The following is a 17,814-nucleotide window of genomic DNA, read 5'->3' as shown; positions in this document are numbered from 1 at the left end:
CTGTCGTCCCAGCTACTTGGAAGGCTGAGGCAGGAGAATAGCTTGAACCCAGGAGACAGAGGTTGCCGTGAGCCAGGATCACGCCACTGCACTTCAGCCTGGGCAACAGAGCGAGGACCCAGTCGCAAAATAAATAAATAAATAAAATAAATAAAATACCAGTAGAAAAAACAAAATATTCAAAATATAGTAAAACTCAATATTTAAAATGTAGTGGGACCCAAAGGTAACATACTCCCAATTACATGAATGTGAATATAAAGCAACTACCCCCAGAACCTCCAAACAACATGACCTTGTACTGCTATATTAGAAGTTATTAAAAGAAAATAAATGTTCACAGTGAAAGTACAGGTTATTTTATCTAACATTATATATTCCTCTTATAATTAAAAACATTTTTTCAATATCATTATTTCATGCTTAGATGAAAAACAGACCACAACATCACATTCTGGATGCCACATTATCTGTACTTCACTTGTTTCAGTACAAAAGTTTTTTTTGCCACAACTGTGGATATGAACTAGCTGAGCTACTGCCAGAATAACTGAGATCACAGGAACTATGTCATCCAGGGTCCAGCATACAAATGAACTAGAAATATATTACTATGCTGATCAACTGCAGAGCTCTTTTCTTTCCAAACTGATCTGTCAACAGCAGAACTCATTAGAAATGTTTCTTCTAATAAACAAAAAGTTATTTTTAGCTAAATCTCCTGAGGATTCATGAAGGACCACAAGGGAAGTAATTATTTTTCACTAGCCTTCCTCACTAATATAGTACAATCACTCAAAATTTCAATTCCTGCAAACTTAGCACAGACACAGCTTTGAGAAAGGGTACCTCGCTCAATAAATGACACTATAAGACACAGGACATCATTCAATCTAGGCAAAGGGATGGAGAATGTCTACGTTAATGGCCCTTTTAAATTTTCCTGTATTTGCATAGAACAGTCATGTTTTAAGTAGAAATAAAGAACTGTCTGGTTGAAAACAGGTCATTCTTCATCTGGTTTTATTGCCATGCAACACAACAGGCTCTGCCTTTCTCCTTTTTTTTAGTTTTCATTCTGTTTTCCTTAGCATTCTGTCAACTTCTGTACTGTCTCCTAAAAAAAAAGAAAATTCAGTGCAGCAAACTGTCCCCTGCCACGAAAAAATTCAGTGCAGCAAACCACCATTATAGAGAACTTTTTTCTTTTCTGAGACAGGGTCTTACTATGTTGCCCAGGTTAGACTCCAACTCCTGGGCTCAAGTGATCCTCCTGCTTCTGCCTCCCAAGTAGCTGGGACGAGAGGCACACACTACGACACCAAGCCAAACATTTTCTTGTTCAGCATCCATTACTGTTCTCTAGTAACAGAATTTCACTTTCACATGGTGATTTAAGCCCGAGAATTGACTCCCATCCCCTCAGGAAGGGACAAATGACCCAAGCCTGCCAAAAGTATACCAACCTGTTGGCCACGGACAGGCTAAGGCACTGACTCAAGACAGGCCAACAGGAGACTTCTCTGGGACTTTTCTAATAGTAATGGAAAATTTCATTTCAAGCAAGGATTGCTGTGGCAGCCAGACACATATATTCAGATCTCCTTTCAAGAGAATATGCTTTACAAAGCACTGACAGCCATCAGCCACACCTGTGGAGCTAGTGCTCATGCTGAGGCCAGGCTTCTCCTCAGTAATGTATTACTCTTGAATAAACAGAGCATAGGTCATCCTTGAAAGTTGTTACCCTAATTTTGGTCCTTGCTGATTTCATAAATGATATTAGCAACAGCATAAGAGTCAAAGGAGACTAAACAAGAGTCCCATTTAACCTTGTGTTGATTCAATGTTCTAAACTCAGAAGTTTCCTGATCTTGGAAAGCCATGTCCCTAAATATTGGTAGAATCTCTGGTTTGCCAAGCAAACTTCTTTTCTGCACGCTGGGCTTCTCACTCATCATCTGTTGTTTCACAGCTAGGCCATATCTTGAGTCCCAGTTAGACTGATCTCTAGGCAAACGTCACTTACTAGCCTGAATCAGGTCATTCCAAGGTATCTAAATTCTCCATTTTGCCCTTCTTGCTAAACTGCTTCTTTAGCCTGTTCATCTCTCTCTATTCTTACCATCTCTGTCTTACACTGCTTTAATTCTTCTTACCTCATGTTTACAGTGCCTCAACTGTTCTACCCCAAACCACCAAATTTGTTTCCCTTCATCATATCCCATTTCCCCTTTCCAGCTTCTCAAAAATCTAAGCCAAATAATCTGCTCCACCCAACACTTTGCCTTGTGTTTAAAGCATTCCTCATCCTCTTACCAATAAGAACCTTTATCATTGATATCCAACCTCACATGACAACACAAATTGTTTTTAAATTATTTTGAAGTTTTTTTTTAATCCTAAAATAAAATAGACCACATTAACTAACTTTAAAAGGCCTTTAGGGTACAACTGCTTAATTTTTTTTTTTTTTTTTTTTTGAGATGGAGTCTCGCTCTGTCACCCAGACTGGAGTGCAGTGGTGCAATCTCGGCTCCCTGCAAGCTCCACCTCCCAGGTTCAAGCGATTCTCCTGCCTCCTGAGTAGCTGGGACTACAGGCATGCGCCACCACGCCCAGCTAATTTTTGTATTTGTAGCAGGCACGGGGTTTCACCATGTTGGCCAGAATGGTCTCAATCTCTTGACCTCATGATACACCCGCCTCGGCCTCCCATAGTGCTGGGATTACAGGCATGAACCACCACGCCCGGCCAAAATTGCTTAATTTCTAAATATTCATTGCTATAGTCTGAATTTTTGTGTCCCCCCGCCAAAAAAATGTACATGTTGGAACCTAACTCTAATGGTGATGGTGTTAAGAGGTGGAGCCTTTAGGAGGTGATTAGGCAGAGCCTTCATGAATGGGATTAGTGTCCTTATAAAAGAGGTCCAAGGGAGCTTGTTTGTTCCTTCTGCCAAATGAGGACACACAGAAGGCACCATTTATGAGGAACAGGTCATCACCAGACACCAAATCTGCTGACGTCTTGATCTTGGACTTCCCAGCCTCTAGAACTGCGAGCAATAAATCTCTGCTAAGTTACCCCAGCCTAAGCTATTTTGTTTTAGAAGGACCAATGAACTAAGACACACACATTTATATACTTGCACATATTTGAATATAACCTGTATATTGTCTAACTACAACAGATTAAAAAAATATTGATTCTTTCACATTAAGCAAAGTACAGATTTGGGATCTTTGTACATTCTACAAATGAGAGAAACTACAGGCTGAATACTCTAAATTAAGACATCACTCATAAGAACTCAAGTGAAAATGTAATCAGTGAAAATTCTATCAACTTGGGAATTAGAAGTCTTCAGTTCATATGAAAATGAATGAAAATATAAAGGCATATATAAAAAGACTGATTATGTTATTAAAAAAAACCTTAATCTGCCATAGTAGATCACATTTGTCTCAGAAGCATCTTGATTAAAAAGGAAAACAAAATGCCTTCTCTCCATCCCACAACCCACAGTCTGACCTACACTAGGGAAATTCCAATACATTGGCCCACTTTAGGCCCACAGGGATTTTGTTCAAGCAACAGGACCATGACATAGATCCCTCCCTGGATTTTTCTTTTGTTTTTATTTTTGTTTTTGTTTTTTGAGACAGAGTCTCACTCTGTCACCCAGGCTGAAGTGCAGTGGCACGATATCGGCTCACTGCAACCTCTGCCTCCCAGGCTCAAGCAATTCTTGTGCCTCAGTCTCCGGAGCAGCTAAGATTACAGACATGCACCATTACCCCCAGCTAATTTGTGTTTTGTTTTGTTTTGTTTTAGTAGAGATTGGGTTTTGCCATGTTAGCCAGGCTGGTCTCAAACTCCTGGATTCAAGTGATCTGCCCACCTCAGCCTCCCAAAGTGCTGGAATTACAGGTGGGAATCACCGTGCCTGGCTGGATTTTTCAAACTGATTCTAAAGGAGAGAATGCTTTTGTCTTCTGATGTCAGAACTATTAATATACAAGGCCCGAAACACATGAAAGGATATCTCACAGAAAATGGAGTATGCCCGTCTGAAAGGATGAAGCCAACATGCATAAAGAAGCAGAAATGAGACACAGAATTCTCAAGGTGTTTGAGTTCCTGATTCCAGTGATTCCTGCTCCTTCACATGGTTTAATTAATAACTAATAAATTTACATTTTGTTGTTTAAGTTTGTTCAAACTACATTTCTGGCTGGGTGTGGTGGCTCACACCTGTAATCCCAGCACTTTGGGAAGACAAGGCAGAAGAATCACTTGAGGCCAGGAGTTCAAGACCAGCCTGGGCAACAGAGAAAGACCCTGTCTCTACAAAAAATTAAAAAAAAAACTTGCCAGGCATGGTGGCATACACCTGTAGTCCCAGCTACTTGGGAGGCAGAGAAGGGAGGATCACCTGAGTCCAAGAGTTCAAAGCTGCAGTGAGGATGTAGCGAGCTATGACTTTACCATTGCACTCCAGCCTGGTCAACACAGCAAGGCCCTGTCTCAAAAACAAACACACACACACACACACAAACAGGCCAGGCACAGTGGCTCATGCCAGCTTCAGGAAGCTGAGGCGGATGGATCACAGTAAGTTAGGAGTTCGAGACAGCCTGGTCAATATGGTGAAACCTCATCTCTACTAAAAATACAAAAATTAGCCAGGTGTGGTGGCCCACGCCTGTAGTCCCAGCTACTTGGGTGGCTGAAGCAGGAGAATCGTTTGAACCCAGGAGGCAGAGGCTGCAGTGAGCCAAGACTGCACCACTGCACTCTAGCCTGGGCAACAGAGTGAGACTCTGTCTCAAAAAAACAAACAAACAAACAAAAAAACCCCCAAAAACCAAATTCAGTTTCTGTCACTTGAGACCAAAGAATCCTAAAATTCTTTAAATTGTCCCTTTTAATCATTTAACATATATACTAGCTTCAGTTCTCAATAACATGACACTTTTAAAATACGTTATATCATCTGCCTAGACAATACATGTATAGACAAACTGGAAATAACTGAGGCAGGTTAACTTGATATTCACATACACACCAAAAGTGTCAGAGGAGCATCTGAGAAAAAGGAGGTTACTTAGAAATAAAACAAATGATCAGAGGTTAATCTTCGTGAGATTCAGAACATAAAGTCACCTGGGTATTTGCTACATTTGTGGTTGACTATTTTGAGTAAAACCTATCACATTAAAGCCTTAAGTGAGGTTTCTAGAAATGCTGTGGATATTAGAATGGATAAGGGCATCTGAGTTATTGTTCTAGCTCTGCTACTATCTTACTTGCTCTTAAATAATTAATTTATACTCCCAAGGACTCAGTTACCATATGTTATATTAAAAGGACTGGATTTTTAGGTCATTTTCAGCTATAAAATATCATGATTCTTTCCTGGAACACATTTGGGAGTTGGTCATTTTAGACTGGACTATATATGCTTACATAAAAAGTAACAAATCACAAATTTTATATCTATTTTATATTAGGAAAAAATTGAGTTTGGTAAGAAATCTAACATGAAACTTGCTTTTTAAAAACAGACAAAAGTTTTAAAAACACTTTCCTCACTATTTGAAGAAGTAACTGTTTTTTAGTTTGTTTTTTTACTCATTTGCCTTTAACATTCCCAATGCTTTCGGTCATTCCCTCCCCCACAAAAAAGACAGGGACAATGTGAAGTATACACTGTACCATATGTAAGCATAAAGGTTCTTATAATCCTTATAATACATCTTATTACCTAAAAAATTGTATAAAACCAAAAACTTTTAGAAATAACTGCATTTTAAAATATGCTGCCGAGTGTGGTAGTTCATGCCTATAATCCCAACACTTTGGGAGGTCGAGGCAGGAAGATTGCTTGAGCCCAGGAGTTCGAGACTGGGCAAAATGGCGAGACATCATCTCCACAAAAAATTTAAAAATTTGGCCTGGAATGGTGGCTAACGCCTGCAATCATAGCACTTTCGGAGGCCAAGGTGGGCGGATTGCCTGAGCTCAGGAGTTCGAGACCAGCCTGGGTAACATGGTGAGACCCTGTCTCTACTAAAATACAAAAAACTAGCTGGGCGTGGCAGCATGCGCCTGTAGTCCCAGCTACTTGGGAGGCCTCTGAGGCAGGAGAATTGCTTGAACCTGAGAGGAAGAGGTTGCAGTGAGCCAAGATCACGCCAATGCACTCCAGCCTGGGCAACAGAGCGAGACTCCATCTCAAAATAAATAAAATAAAATAAAATAAAATTTAATTAAATTTAAAAATTAGCCTGGTGTGATGGCACATGCCTGTGGTCCCAGCTACTTGGGAGGCTAAGGCATGAGATCCCAGGAGTTTGAGGTCATAGTGAGCCATGATTGCAACACTGCCCTCCAGCCTGGGTGACAGAGCAAGACCTTATCTCAAAAAAAATACAAGTTAATTTTTTCAGACCTGAAAAGTATGTCTCCACTAAGTGCACTCATTAAGAGCGCAGTACAATTAATGAAAAAGACCCATAGGAAGGATCATCATCATGAGGAATAAATGATTCTTTAAGCTTTCAGAGAGAGAGAAAAAACTATATACAAAGAACTGAGAATCAAAACAGTACTTGACTTTTCAAAGGCAACACCAAAAGCTAGGAGACAATAAACTAAAAGAACGCCTTTACAATCTGGGGGAAAAAATATTTCCAACGTATAATTCTACATCTAGTCAAACCATCTAGTGAAAGTTGAAGGGGTTTCTTGGTGGTTTTTTTTTTTTTGAGACAGAGTTTCGCTCTTGTTGCCCAGGCTGGAGTGCAATGGCGTAATCTCGGCTCAGGCAACCTCTGCCTCCCAGGTTCAAGCGATTCTCCTGCCTCAGCCGCTCGAGTAGCTGGGATTACAGGCACGCACCACCACGCCTGCCTAATTTTGTATTTTTTTAGTAGAGACAGGGTTTCTCCATGTTGATCAGGCTGGTCTGGAACTCCAGACCTCAGGTGATCCGCCCACCTCGGCCTCCCAAAGTGCTGGGATTACAGGCATGAGCCACTGCGCCTGGCCTCTTGGGTTTTTTGTTTTTTGTTGTTTTCTTTTGTTGAGACAGGGTCCTACTCTGTCGCCCAGGCTAGAGTGCAGTGGTGCAATGACAGCTCACTGCAGCCTCAACCTCTCAGGCTCAAGCAATCCTCTAGCCTCAGCCTCCCAAGTAGTCTGGACTATAAGCATGCACCACCACGCCTGGCTAATTTTTATTTTATTTTTTATTTTTAGTAGAAACATCTCACCATGTTGCTCAGGCTAGTCTTCCCACCTGAGCTCCAGCAATCCTCTTACCATGGCCTCCCAAAGTGCTAGGATTACAGGAATGAGCCACTGCACCCAGTCTTCTTTTTTTAAACTTTCCATGTATTCTTTGTCAGGAAGCACCAGAGGATATACATTGTCAAAACGGAGAGCCTAGAAAGAAGAAGCATGGGATCCAGAAAATAGGATCTACATCAAAGAGGAAAAGGGAAATCCAAGGTTGACAGCAAAGGAAACTTTTGAGATGACAGCTGAGAAGCAGGACTAAAATGTTAATCCAGACAATCCAGATTGGAGAACGGCAAAGGGGACATACTTATGTCTTCTGGTGGGGAGGAGGGATGAAACTGACATTAGAAGACAATTTTCCATAGGTCTCTGCAGTCATGTGAGCAGAAGTACTGACTACCTTTATTCTACACCATCTTTTCCAGAATGTTTATATCAAAAACAGTCCCTCTGGAGCAAAGGGCAGGCATGTTTACAGACCAATATAAAAGATTTAGGTTACCTAAATTCAGGGTTCTTCCCTGTAATACAACCTTTGCATATACAAGTATCACCTGGGCCTCTTCTTATCACACTATGTGAACTGGGGCCTTGGGAACCAGTGTAGTGGGAGAAAATGCTAATATGCTGGCTATTACTGTTGTTGTAATAAAGTCCCACGCGTTTGACCCAGAGGTCTCACGTCTTTTGCCACAGCATCTATGAAACTCCCTGGCTAACCTGTTAACTTCCAGATAGGGTAAAAATTCAGTCCCTTCGAAGGTCTTGACAATTGGTAGATTACTGGTATGTTTCAGTACGTTCATATAAGATTCATACATCCAGAGGAGAGTTTAGAGATGAATTAAAGATAGATTCACAGGTAACTACGCAAGTCAAAAAAAATGAATTATTAGCGCCAAGGAAAAGAAAAAATTTAAGAAGTCTAATTGGCTGGGCGCAGTGGCTCACACCTGTAATCCCAGCACTTTGGGAGGCTGAGGCGGGAAGATCACTTGAGCTCAGGAGTTTGAGAAACACGGCGAAACCCTGTCTCTATAAAAAATACAAAAATTAGCAGGGCATTGTGAAGCACGCCTGTAGTCCCAGCTACTTGGAGGCCAAGGTGGGAGGGTGAGCCCGGGAGGTGGAGGTTGCAGTGAACTGAGATAGCGCCACTGCACTCCAGCCTGGGTGACAGAGTCAAACCTTGTCTCAAAAATAAATAAATAAATAAAATCTAATCACAATCCACTCTATGCTTCAGCTGTGATTACTTATATAGATATAATGGATACAATGAATAAATCTAAAAGTTGCTAAATCTACATGTTAGGAAGATATGAAGAAATGTAAGAAAGCTAAGTTACCATATCTCATAGTAAAAATGTCTGAATCTCAAAAAATAGCAATATGGGCATATCACATGGACATATGGAGATAAATACCAGAAGAAACAGATAAGAGTTTAAAGTACCTCTGGGCCTGGCATGGTGGCTCACGCCTGTAATCCCAACACTTTGGAAGGACAAGGTGGACAGATCACTTGAGGTCAAAAGTTTGAGACCAGCCTGGCCAACATGGTAAAACCCCATCTCTACTAAAAATATAAAAACATTACAGGAATGAGCCACCAGCCAGGCGTGGTGGCACATGCCTGTAGTCCTAGCTACTCAGGAGGCTGAGGCAGGAGAATCACTTGAGCCCGGGAGGCAGAGGTTGCTGTGAGAAAAGACCATGCCACTGCACTCCAGTCTGGGCGACAGAGTGAGATTCTGTCTCAAAAAATAAATAAATACATAAATGAAGCGCCTCTGGACAGAGGGAAATTAGAGGTAAAAGAGGTACTCTTTTTTTGTTTTTATTGGGTATCTAATAAAACTGCAATGTTGAAAATAATCAAATCTGTGCTACTAAATATGGTAGCCACTAGCCACATGTGCCTATGAAGCACTTGAATGGTAGCTAGTGGAAATGCAAAATGGAATTTTAAATGTAATTTTAATTCAAGTTTAAGTAACCATGAAAGATAAATATACAAAATCAACTGTATTTTTATATGATAATTGTAATCTGAAAAAAATTACAAATTCCATTCACAATAGAAAAAGAATAAAATATTTAGGAATAAATTTAGAAACAGAAGTAGAGTCATGCATCACTTAACAGGGATACATTCTGAGAAATGTGTCATTAGACAATTCTGTTACTGTGCAAACATCACAGAGTAAACTTCGCAAATCTGGATGAAAGAGCATACTACACACCTAGGCTATATGGTATAGCCTACTGCTCCTACATGACAAACCTGTATAGTATGTTACCATACGGAATACTGTAGAGAATTTTAACATAATGGTAAGCATTTGGATATCTAAACATAGAGAAGGTACAGTAACAACACAGCATAAAAGATAAAAAAATGGTATACCCGCATAGGGCACTTACCATGAACGCAGCTTACAGGACTAGAAGATGTCTGGGTAATAGGAGGGCCTAGGACATTACTGTACAGTACTGTAGACTTTAAAAACACTGTGGACTTATGCTATGCTAAATTTATTTCTTAAATTTTCTCTCTCCAATAATAAATTAACCTTTACTGTAATTTTTACTTTATAAACTTTTGACTGTTGTAATAACAAATACAGTATGCAGCTGTACAAGATTTTTTTCTTTATATCCTTTTCTCTTTTTTCTATTAATTTTTTTTCTTTTTTAACTTTTTTTGTTAAAAACCGAGACACACACATATTAGCCTAACCCTACACAGAGTCAGGATCATCAATATCACTGTCTTCCACCTCCACATCTTGTCCCACTGGAAGGTCATCACGGGCAGTAACACATATGGAGCTGTCATTTCCTCTGATAACAATGCCTTCATCTGGAATCCTCCTGAAGGACTGCCTGAGACTCTTTTACAGTTAACTTTTTTTTTTAATAAGTAAGAGTAAACTCTAAAATAAAAAGTACAATATCATAAATACATATACCAGTAATAATCTTTATTATTATCACTGTAACCTTGAACTCCTGAACTCAAGCAGTCCTTCCATCTCGGGCTCCCAAAAAGCTGGGATTATAGGCATGGGGGCAGCACTGCACCCAGCCTGGAAAACCAGCTGCTACATCTATATGTGTATCTGTATGCCAGTAGCACAGTGTCTTTATTATTGTACTTTCACAGTTTTAAAATTGTGATGTGTGTGTCTTCCGCCTTTGCTCTTCTATAATGACTAGCAGCAAAGTAGGTTTGTTTACACCAGAATCACCACAAACACAAGAGTAATGCATTGTGCTACAACATTAGGACGGCTACCATGTCACTAGGTGTTAGGAATTTTTCAGCTCTGTTATAATCTTATGGGACCACCATCATATATGCTGTCCATCATTAACCAAAATATCATTATGCTGCGCATGACTGTACGAGACTGAAACACTGAAAACTGGCTGGATGCGGTAGTTCATTCCTGCAATACCAGCACTTGGGGAGGCCACAGTGGGAGGATTGCTTGAGGCCAGGAGTTTGGGACCAGCCTGAGCAATGAAGTGAGATGCTGGCTCTACAAAAAATACGAAAATCAGCCGGGCACAGTAGCACGCACCTGTAGTCCCAGAAAACTGGGAGACTGAGGCAGGATGATCACTTGAGTACAGGAGTTCAAGGCTGCAGTGAGCTATGATCACACCACTGCATTCCAGCCTGCATGACATACCAAGACCCCATCTCTAAAGGAAAAAAAAAAAAAAAAAAACTAAACACTGAAAACTACAAAACATCATTGAAAGAAATTTTAAGATGATGTAAATGAAAAGACATCCATGTTCATGGATCAGAAAAGTTACTATCATTAAGATGGCTCCCCAAGTTTATCGACAGATTCAATACAATTACTGTCAAAATCCCAGCTGCCTTTGTGGCAGAAATTAACAAATGATCCTAAATTTATATGGAAATTCAGGGGCTATAGAATAGCCAAAATAATCCTGAAACGGAAGAACAAAGGTAGAAGATACACACATCACAATTTTAAAACTATAAAAGTACAGTAATAAAAACACTGAAGTACTGGCATACAGATAGACATATATATCAATGGAATTCCGAGTCCAGAAATAAAACTGTACATTTATGGGTAATTTTTGACAAAGATGCCAAAACAATTCAACGAGGGAAAGAAAAGACTTTTAAACAAATGGTGTTGGGTCAACTGGATAGTGACATGCAAAAGAGTAAATATGAACCCCTACTTTACAACATATGCAAAAATTAACTCAAAATGGATCAAAGATCTAAATGTAAGAGCTAAAACTATAAAACTCCTAGGAGAAAATCTTCAGAGACTCTGGATTAGGCAATAGTTTCTTAGATATAACACCTAAAAGTATGCATACACACACACACACACACACACACACACACACGCACGCACACAAAACACACAACAAAAACAAAGAAAAGGCCAGGCACAGTGGCTCATGCCTATAATCCTAGCACTTTGGGAGGCAGAGGCGGGTGGATCACGAGGTCAGGAGTTCGAGACCAGCCTGGCCAAGATAGTGAAACCCCGTCTCTCATAAAAATATAAAAATTAGCTGGGCACAGTGGTGGGCACCCGTAATCCCAGCTACTTGGGAGGCTGAGGCAGGAGGACTGCTTGAACCCGGGAGGCAGAGATTGCAGTGAGCCGAGATCACGCCACTACACTCTAGCCTGGGCGACAGATTAAGACTTCATCTTAAAAAAAAAAAAAAAAAAAAGAAAAAGAAAAAATAGTAACCAGATGTGATAGTGTCTACCTCTAGTCCTAGCTACTTGGGAGACTAAGGCTGGAGGCTTGCTTGAGCCCATGAGTTCCAGATTACAGTGAGTTTATGATCATGCCGCTGCACTCCAGCCTGGGTGACAGAGACTGACCCTGTCTCTTAAAAAAAAGAGACCATTGGCCAGGCGTGGTTGGTCACGAGGTGGGGGGGGATCACCTGAGGTCAGGAGTTCGAGGTCAGCCAGGCCAACACGGTGAAACCTCGTCTCTATTAAAAATACGAAAATTAGCCGGGCATAGTAATGCATACCCATAATCCCAGCTACTCAAAAGGCTGAGGCATGAGAATGGCTTGAATCCGGGAGACAGAGGTTACAGTGAGCCGAGATAGCACCACTGCACTCCCACCTAGGTGACAGTGAGATTCTGTCTCAAAAAATTTAATTGAATTTAAATAAAATAAAGACACAGTCCATAAATGCTGACAACAATGTGGAGAAACTGGAACCCTCACACACTGCTGGTGGAAATGTAAAATAGTGCAACTACCTGGGAAAACAGGCTGGCAGTTCCTCAAATGGTTAAATATACAGTTACCATATGATCCAGCAATTCTACTCTTAGGTATAAACCCCAAAGAAACGAGCACATATGTCCACACAAAAACTTGTACATGAATATTTATAATGTTATATGTTATTATTCATAATTGGCAAAAGGTGGAAAAATCAGAATGTCAATCAACTGACAAATGGGTAAACAAAATGTGGTATTATTTATGTACTAGAATATTATTCAGCCATAAAAAAAAAAAAATGAACAGCCAGGCACAGTGGCTCACACCTGTAATCCCACCACTTTGGGAGGCCAAGGCAGGCAGATCACCTGAGGTCAGGAGTTCGAGACCAGCCTGACCAACGTGGTGAAACCCTGTCTTTACTAAAAATACAAAAACTAGCCAGGTGTGGTGGCACGTGCCTGTAATCCCAGCTACTCGGGAGGCTGAGGAAGAAGAATCACTTGAACCTGGGAGGCGGAGGTTGCAGTGAGCAAAGTTCGTACCATTGCACTCCAGCCTTGGAAACAAGAGCAAAACTCCACCTCAAAAAAAAAGAAAGGATATCACTGGAAAACATGGCAAAATGTTAATGAAGACTTCAGGATTAGACAGTGGAAATATATCAATATTATTTCCTGATTGTTATGACTATTTTGTGATTAATCAGGAAAACATTCTTGTTTGTGGAAAAAACACACTAAAGTGTTCAAGAGTGATAGGGCACCAGCTGGGTTCAGAGGCTAATGCCTGTAACCCCAGCACTTTGGGAAGCCAAGGCAGGCAGACTGTTTGAGTTCAGGAGTTGGAGACCAGCTTGCGCAACAAGGCAAAAGCCCGCCTCTAAAAAAAATACAAAAAAAAAAAAATTACTCAGGTGCAGTGGTGCATGCCTGTAACCCCAGCTACTCAGGAGGCTGAAGCAGGAGAATCACTTGAACCCAGGAGGTAGAGGCTGCAGTGAGCCGAGATCACACCATTGCACTCCAGCCTAGACAATGGGAGTGAAACCCTGTCTCAAAAAAAAAAAAAAAAAAAAAAAACTTCAGCAAGGTTCAGGGGGCTTTGTACTATTTTTTTAAAAAATTTTTAATTAAAAATACAAGAAACTTGGGGTGATAACGATGTGTAGATTCATCAATTGTAATGATGTACCACTCTGGAGAAGGATGTTAATAACTGAGGCGGCTGTACATATGTGATAGGAGGAAGAAAATACATGAGAAATCTCTGTACCTTCTTCTCAATTTCACAGTGTAAACCTAAAACTGCTCTAAAAAGTAAAGCCTATTAAAAAAATAGTAAGAGAAAATAAACTCCTCATTTCACCCAGGTGGGGTGATATTACATTATTGTTGAATGTTTTTAATTGAGGGAAAATTTCCATTAACTTAACTATTATTAAATTTTGGCTTATAAATCTACTTTTAATTATCCTGTCAACATATAATTGACCATATGAAAAATAACTCTTTCATAGCTGCATCATGTAAAAAGGCTTGTATATAAATTACTCACGTTTTCCACCATTGCATCTTAAGCTAATTACCTCCTGCATGCTTCATACCAATTAGAATGATCACTGAGTTTTGAAAAACTCTTCATGTTTAATGTGGGAACTATTACTCCCTAGGAATAAATAAACTTTGAAATACTAAGCTGAACCTTTATTACATTTATTTTCACATAAAATATTATTATTTTGAGACAGAGTCTCGCTCTGTCCCCCAGGCTACAGTGCAGTGGCACGATCTCTGCTCACTGCAACCTTCGCCACCCGGGTTCAAGCAATTCTCCTACCTGAGCCTCCCGAGTAGCTGGGATTACAGACACCCGCCATCATGCCCAGCTAATTTTTGTATTTTTAGTAGACACGAGGGTTCACCACGTTGGCCAAGCTGGTCTCGAACTCCTGACCTCAAGTGATCCATCCACCTCACCCTCCCAAAGTGCTGGGATTATAGGCATGAGCCACCTGCGCCCAGCCCAAATCATTTTTTTCATGCTTTATTTATCACCTGGTTAATGATCAAATCCTAAATATCTAGAAAGCATTGAAACTGCAGGATTCTGAAAACATTACAAAAGGTTAATCCTACATGTAAATGTTCCTGAAACAACTGCCAGGCCTTAGACAAACTGCCAAACCAAAAAGCCATTACCAAGACCCAATAACTAAACAAGCAACTACAATTTCCCAGTTGGAAACCTAAGTGTCATAACAGTTATGTGTTGTATAATACACAGTTTGCCCGTGCAGAATAAACCAACAGTATTATAAAAATATCTCAATCCTTATATCATTTCTATTTCCTGTTCTCTAAAACAGAAACTATTTTGTTATCTCTCATCTCAGCTGCCCAGAAAGGCTTGGCACATGGTGGAGACTGATAAACGTCTTGTCAAATTGAACCATGAGTTTCCACTGCACATTTTCCTTGGGTGGTAATGTCATCATGCCATTTACTACATGCTACATGTACTAGCTACTACATGCTAGAAGTATCTTCATAACAAGAATCACAAGTTTACTGATTTCTTTCTAAATTCCTATGCCACCAGAAATTTCACACAAAAGAACAAAAGATTAGTTGAAAAGCAGTGCACCTTTACGAACAAAACTTGCATAAACTGGGAGTCAGGATATCATCCTTTCCATTTTCAGATGGAAAAATGGAGCAAAAATGAATTACTCAACTCACTTCTATGGTTTGACCAGAGACCAAACCTATCACTTCCTTGCTTTCTGTATGATCACTCATTACCCTGTTAGGACATGCAATGGCTCCAATAAAACCAACTACAACACAAAAAAGTACCTGATGCACATGTTAGGGCAATCATCATAGTCTAATAGCTTAGTTTCAAACTCTATTATATGAAACTCATGCAAGAACACAAAGTCCTTCCTAAATAAGGAAAAACTATACAAAATTATAACAAATTCAAGTTATAAGATAAGAAATGAATGGCTGAATAAATTTTAAAATGCACTACAGCACATGAAGTGGGGCAGCACAAACAAGGGCCTAGGTTTAAGGTCTACTGGATCCATTTTAACAGCTACCACTGAAAGAATATAAGACAAAATAAAGGAATGACATTTCATCATACATCCCCTCCTTTTGGCCACAGGTTTATTATTTTGTCCCCTGCTCTCTTTTTCCTATTTCCCTCAAAGTATTTAATTCACTTCGCTTAAAGAAGTTAATTCATTCCCCTCAAAGACAAGATGTTAACTAAAAGACAACAGAAACATGGAATGAGGAAGAGAACAGCACAAGTTTACATTCCCTAGAGCTAAATGTGGTGGGGGAGAAAGAGTTAATTCAACTCAACGGACAATAAAGAAGAGCTAAAAGCTACAGGAATTATGACAAGGGAAAACGTGCAACTCCAGTAATGGATAAACCCAAAACACAGACCAGTATTTCTCAAATTCTCACCTTCCTTCTTATAGCTGATGTGTTCATTCAGGCAGTAATATGGTATCATACACACTGGTGATACACATGCTTATTAGTCCCATATATTCCCAAGCTGCATAAATATTTTCCTCTAATACACAAACAAAAAAAAATAGTATTTTGTGGTTGTTAGCAAAAACCTGAAAAAGATACCAGATACCAAAGTAGCATCCGGTAGATCTATCTGGTTTGCACATCTGCAACAATAAAATCCTCAAAGATTTAAATAGTTGGGAAATAGCTTACTATTCTGAAATCTTACTTGGAATCAACATAGAATTACAAGCAATTTTTTTTTTTTTTTTTTTTTTTTTTTTTTGAGATGGAGTTTCTCTCTGTCACCCAGGCTGGAGTGCAATGGCATGATCTCCATTCACTGCAACCTCCACCTCCCGGGTTCAAGCGATTCTCCTGCCTCAGTTTTTTTGGGGGGGTGTGTGTTTGTGTATTTTTAGTAGAGACAGGGTTTCACCATGTTGCCCTGGCTAGTCTCAAACTCCTGATCTCAGGTGATTTGCCCGCCTCGGCCTCCCAAAGTGCTGGGATTACAGGCGTGAGCCACCGTGCCCGGCCAGAAGCAAATTTTTGTCAAAAGCAAAACTCATCTGATTAAAAAAGAAAATACTGCTGGGCACAGTGCCTCACGCCTGTAACCCCAGCACTTTCGGAGGCCGAGGCCAGCAGATCACTTGAGGTCAAGAGTTTGAAACCAGCCTGGCCAATGTGGTGAAACCCCATCTCTACTAAAAATACAAAAATTAGGGCTGGGCGCGGTGGCTCACGCCTGTAATCCCAGCTCTCTGGAAGGCCGAGGTGGGTGGATCACCTGAAGTCAGGGGTTCGAGACCAGACTGGCCAAGACGGTGAAACACCATCTCTACTAAAAATACCAAATTAGCCGTCATGGTGGCGGGCGCCTGTTGTCCCAGCTACTCGGGAGGCTGAGGCAGGAGAATCGCTTGAACCCAGGAGGCGGAGATTGCAGTGAGCTAAGATTGTGTTCGGAATTGGTTCCTTCCGGTGGGTTCTTGGTCTCGCTGACTTCAAGAATGAAGCCGCGGACCCTTGCGGTGAATGTTACAGTTCTTAAAGATGGTGTGTCCGGAGCCTGTTCCTTCAGATGTTCAGATGTGTCTGGAGTTTCTTCCTTCCAGTGGGTTTGTGGTCTCACTTGACTTCAGGGTGAAGCCGCAGACCTTCGCAGTGAGCGTTACAGCTCTTAAAATGGCGTGTCTGGAGTTGTTTGTTCCTCCCGATAGGTTTATCGTCTCACTGGCTTCAGGAGTGAAGCTGCAGACCTTCAAGGTGAGTGGTACAGCTCATAAAGGTAGTGCAGACCCAAAGAGTGAGCAGCAGCAAGATTTACTGGGGAAGAGCCTAAGAACAAAGCTTCCACAGCATGGAAGGGGACCCCAGCGGGTTGGGGTAGCCAGCTTTTATTCCCTTATTTTGTGATGCCCACGTCCTGCTGATTGGTCCATTTTACAGAGCACTGATTGGTCCGTTTTTACAGAGTGCTTATTGGTGCATTTACAAACCTTTAGCTAGACACAGAGTGCTGACTGGTGCTTTTTACAGAGTGCTGATTGGTGCACTTACAAATCTTTAGCTAGACACAGAGTCCTGATTGGTCCATTTTTACAGAGTGCTGATTGGTGCATTTACAAACCTTTAGCTAGACACAGAGTTTTGATTGGTGCGTTTACAAACCTTTGGCTAGAGACAGAGTTT

General features: G+C 40.6%; 1 protein-coding gene across 50 annotated transcripts in view; it reads right to left on the bottom strand.

Annotated features, from left to right (window-relative positions):
- The window catches only part of ABI2 (abl interactor 2), a 181,992-nt gene that overhangs the window by 145,515 nt on the left and 18,663 nt on the right, over window positions 1-17,814 (bottom strand). For 15 of the 50 annotated variants that reach the window (XM_063644917.1, XM_055290266.2, XM_055290276.2 and 12 more), the window contains exon 2: window positions 7,331-7,453. The exons of the other annotated variants lie outside the window; for them this stretch is intronic. In XM_063644917.1, coding sequence (XP_063500987.1) covers window positions 7,331-7,453 — 123 coding nt within the window. The remainder of the gene's footprint in view (window positions 1-7,330; window positions 7,454-17,814) is intronic. 50 annotated transcript variants of the gene reach the window in all.

Source organism: Symphalangus syndactylus, chromosome 8 (assembly GCF_028878055.3).
Source record: "Symphalangus syndactylus isolate Jambi chromosome 8, NHGRI_mSymSyn1-v2.1_pri, whole genome shotgun sequence".
NCBI lineage: Eukaryota > Metazoa > Chordata > Mammalia > Primates > Hylobatidae > Symphalangus > Symphalangus syndactylus.
The sequence above is the reverse complement of the archived record's forward strand: the minus strand, read 5'-3'. Positions and strand labels throughout refer to the sequence as shown.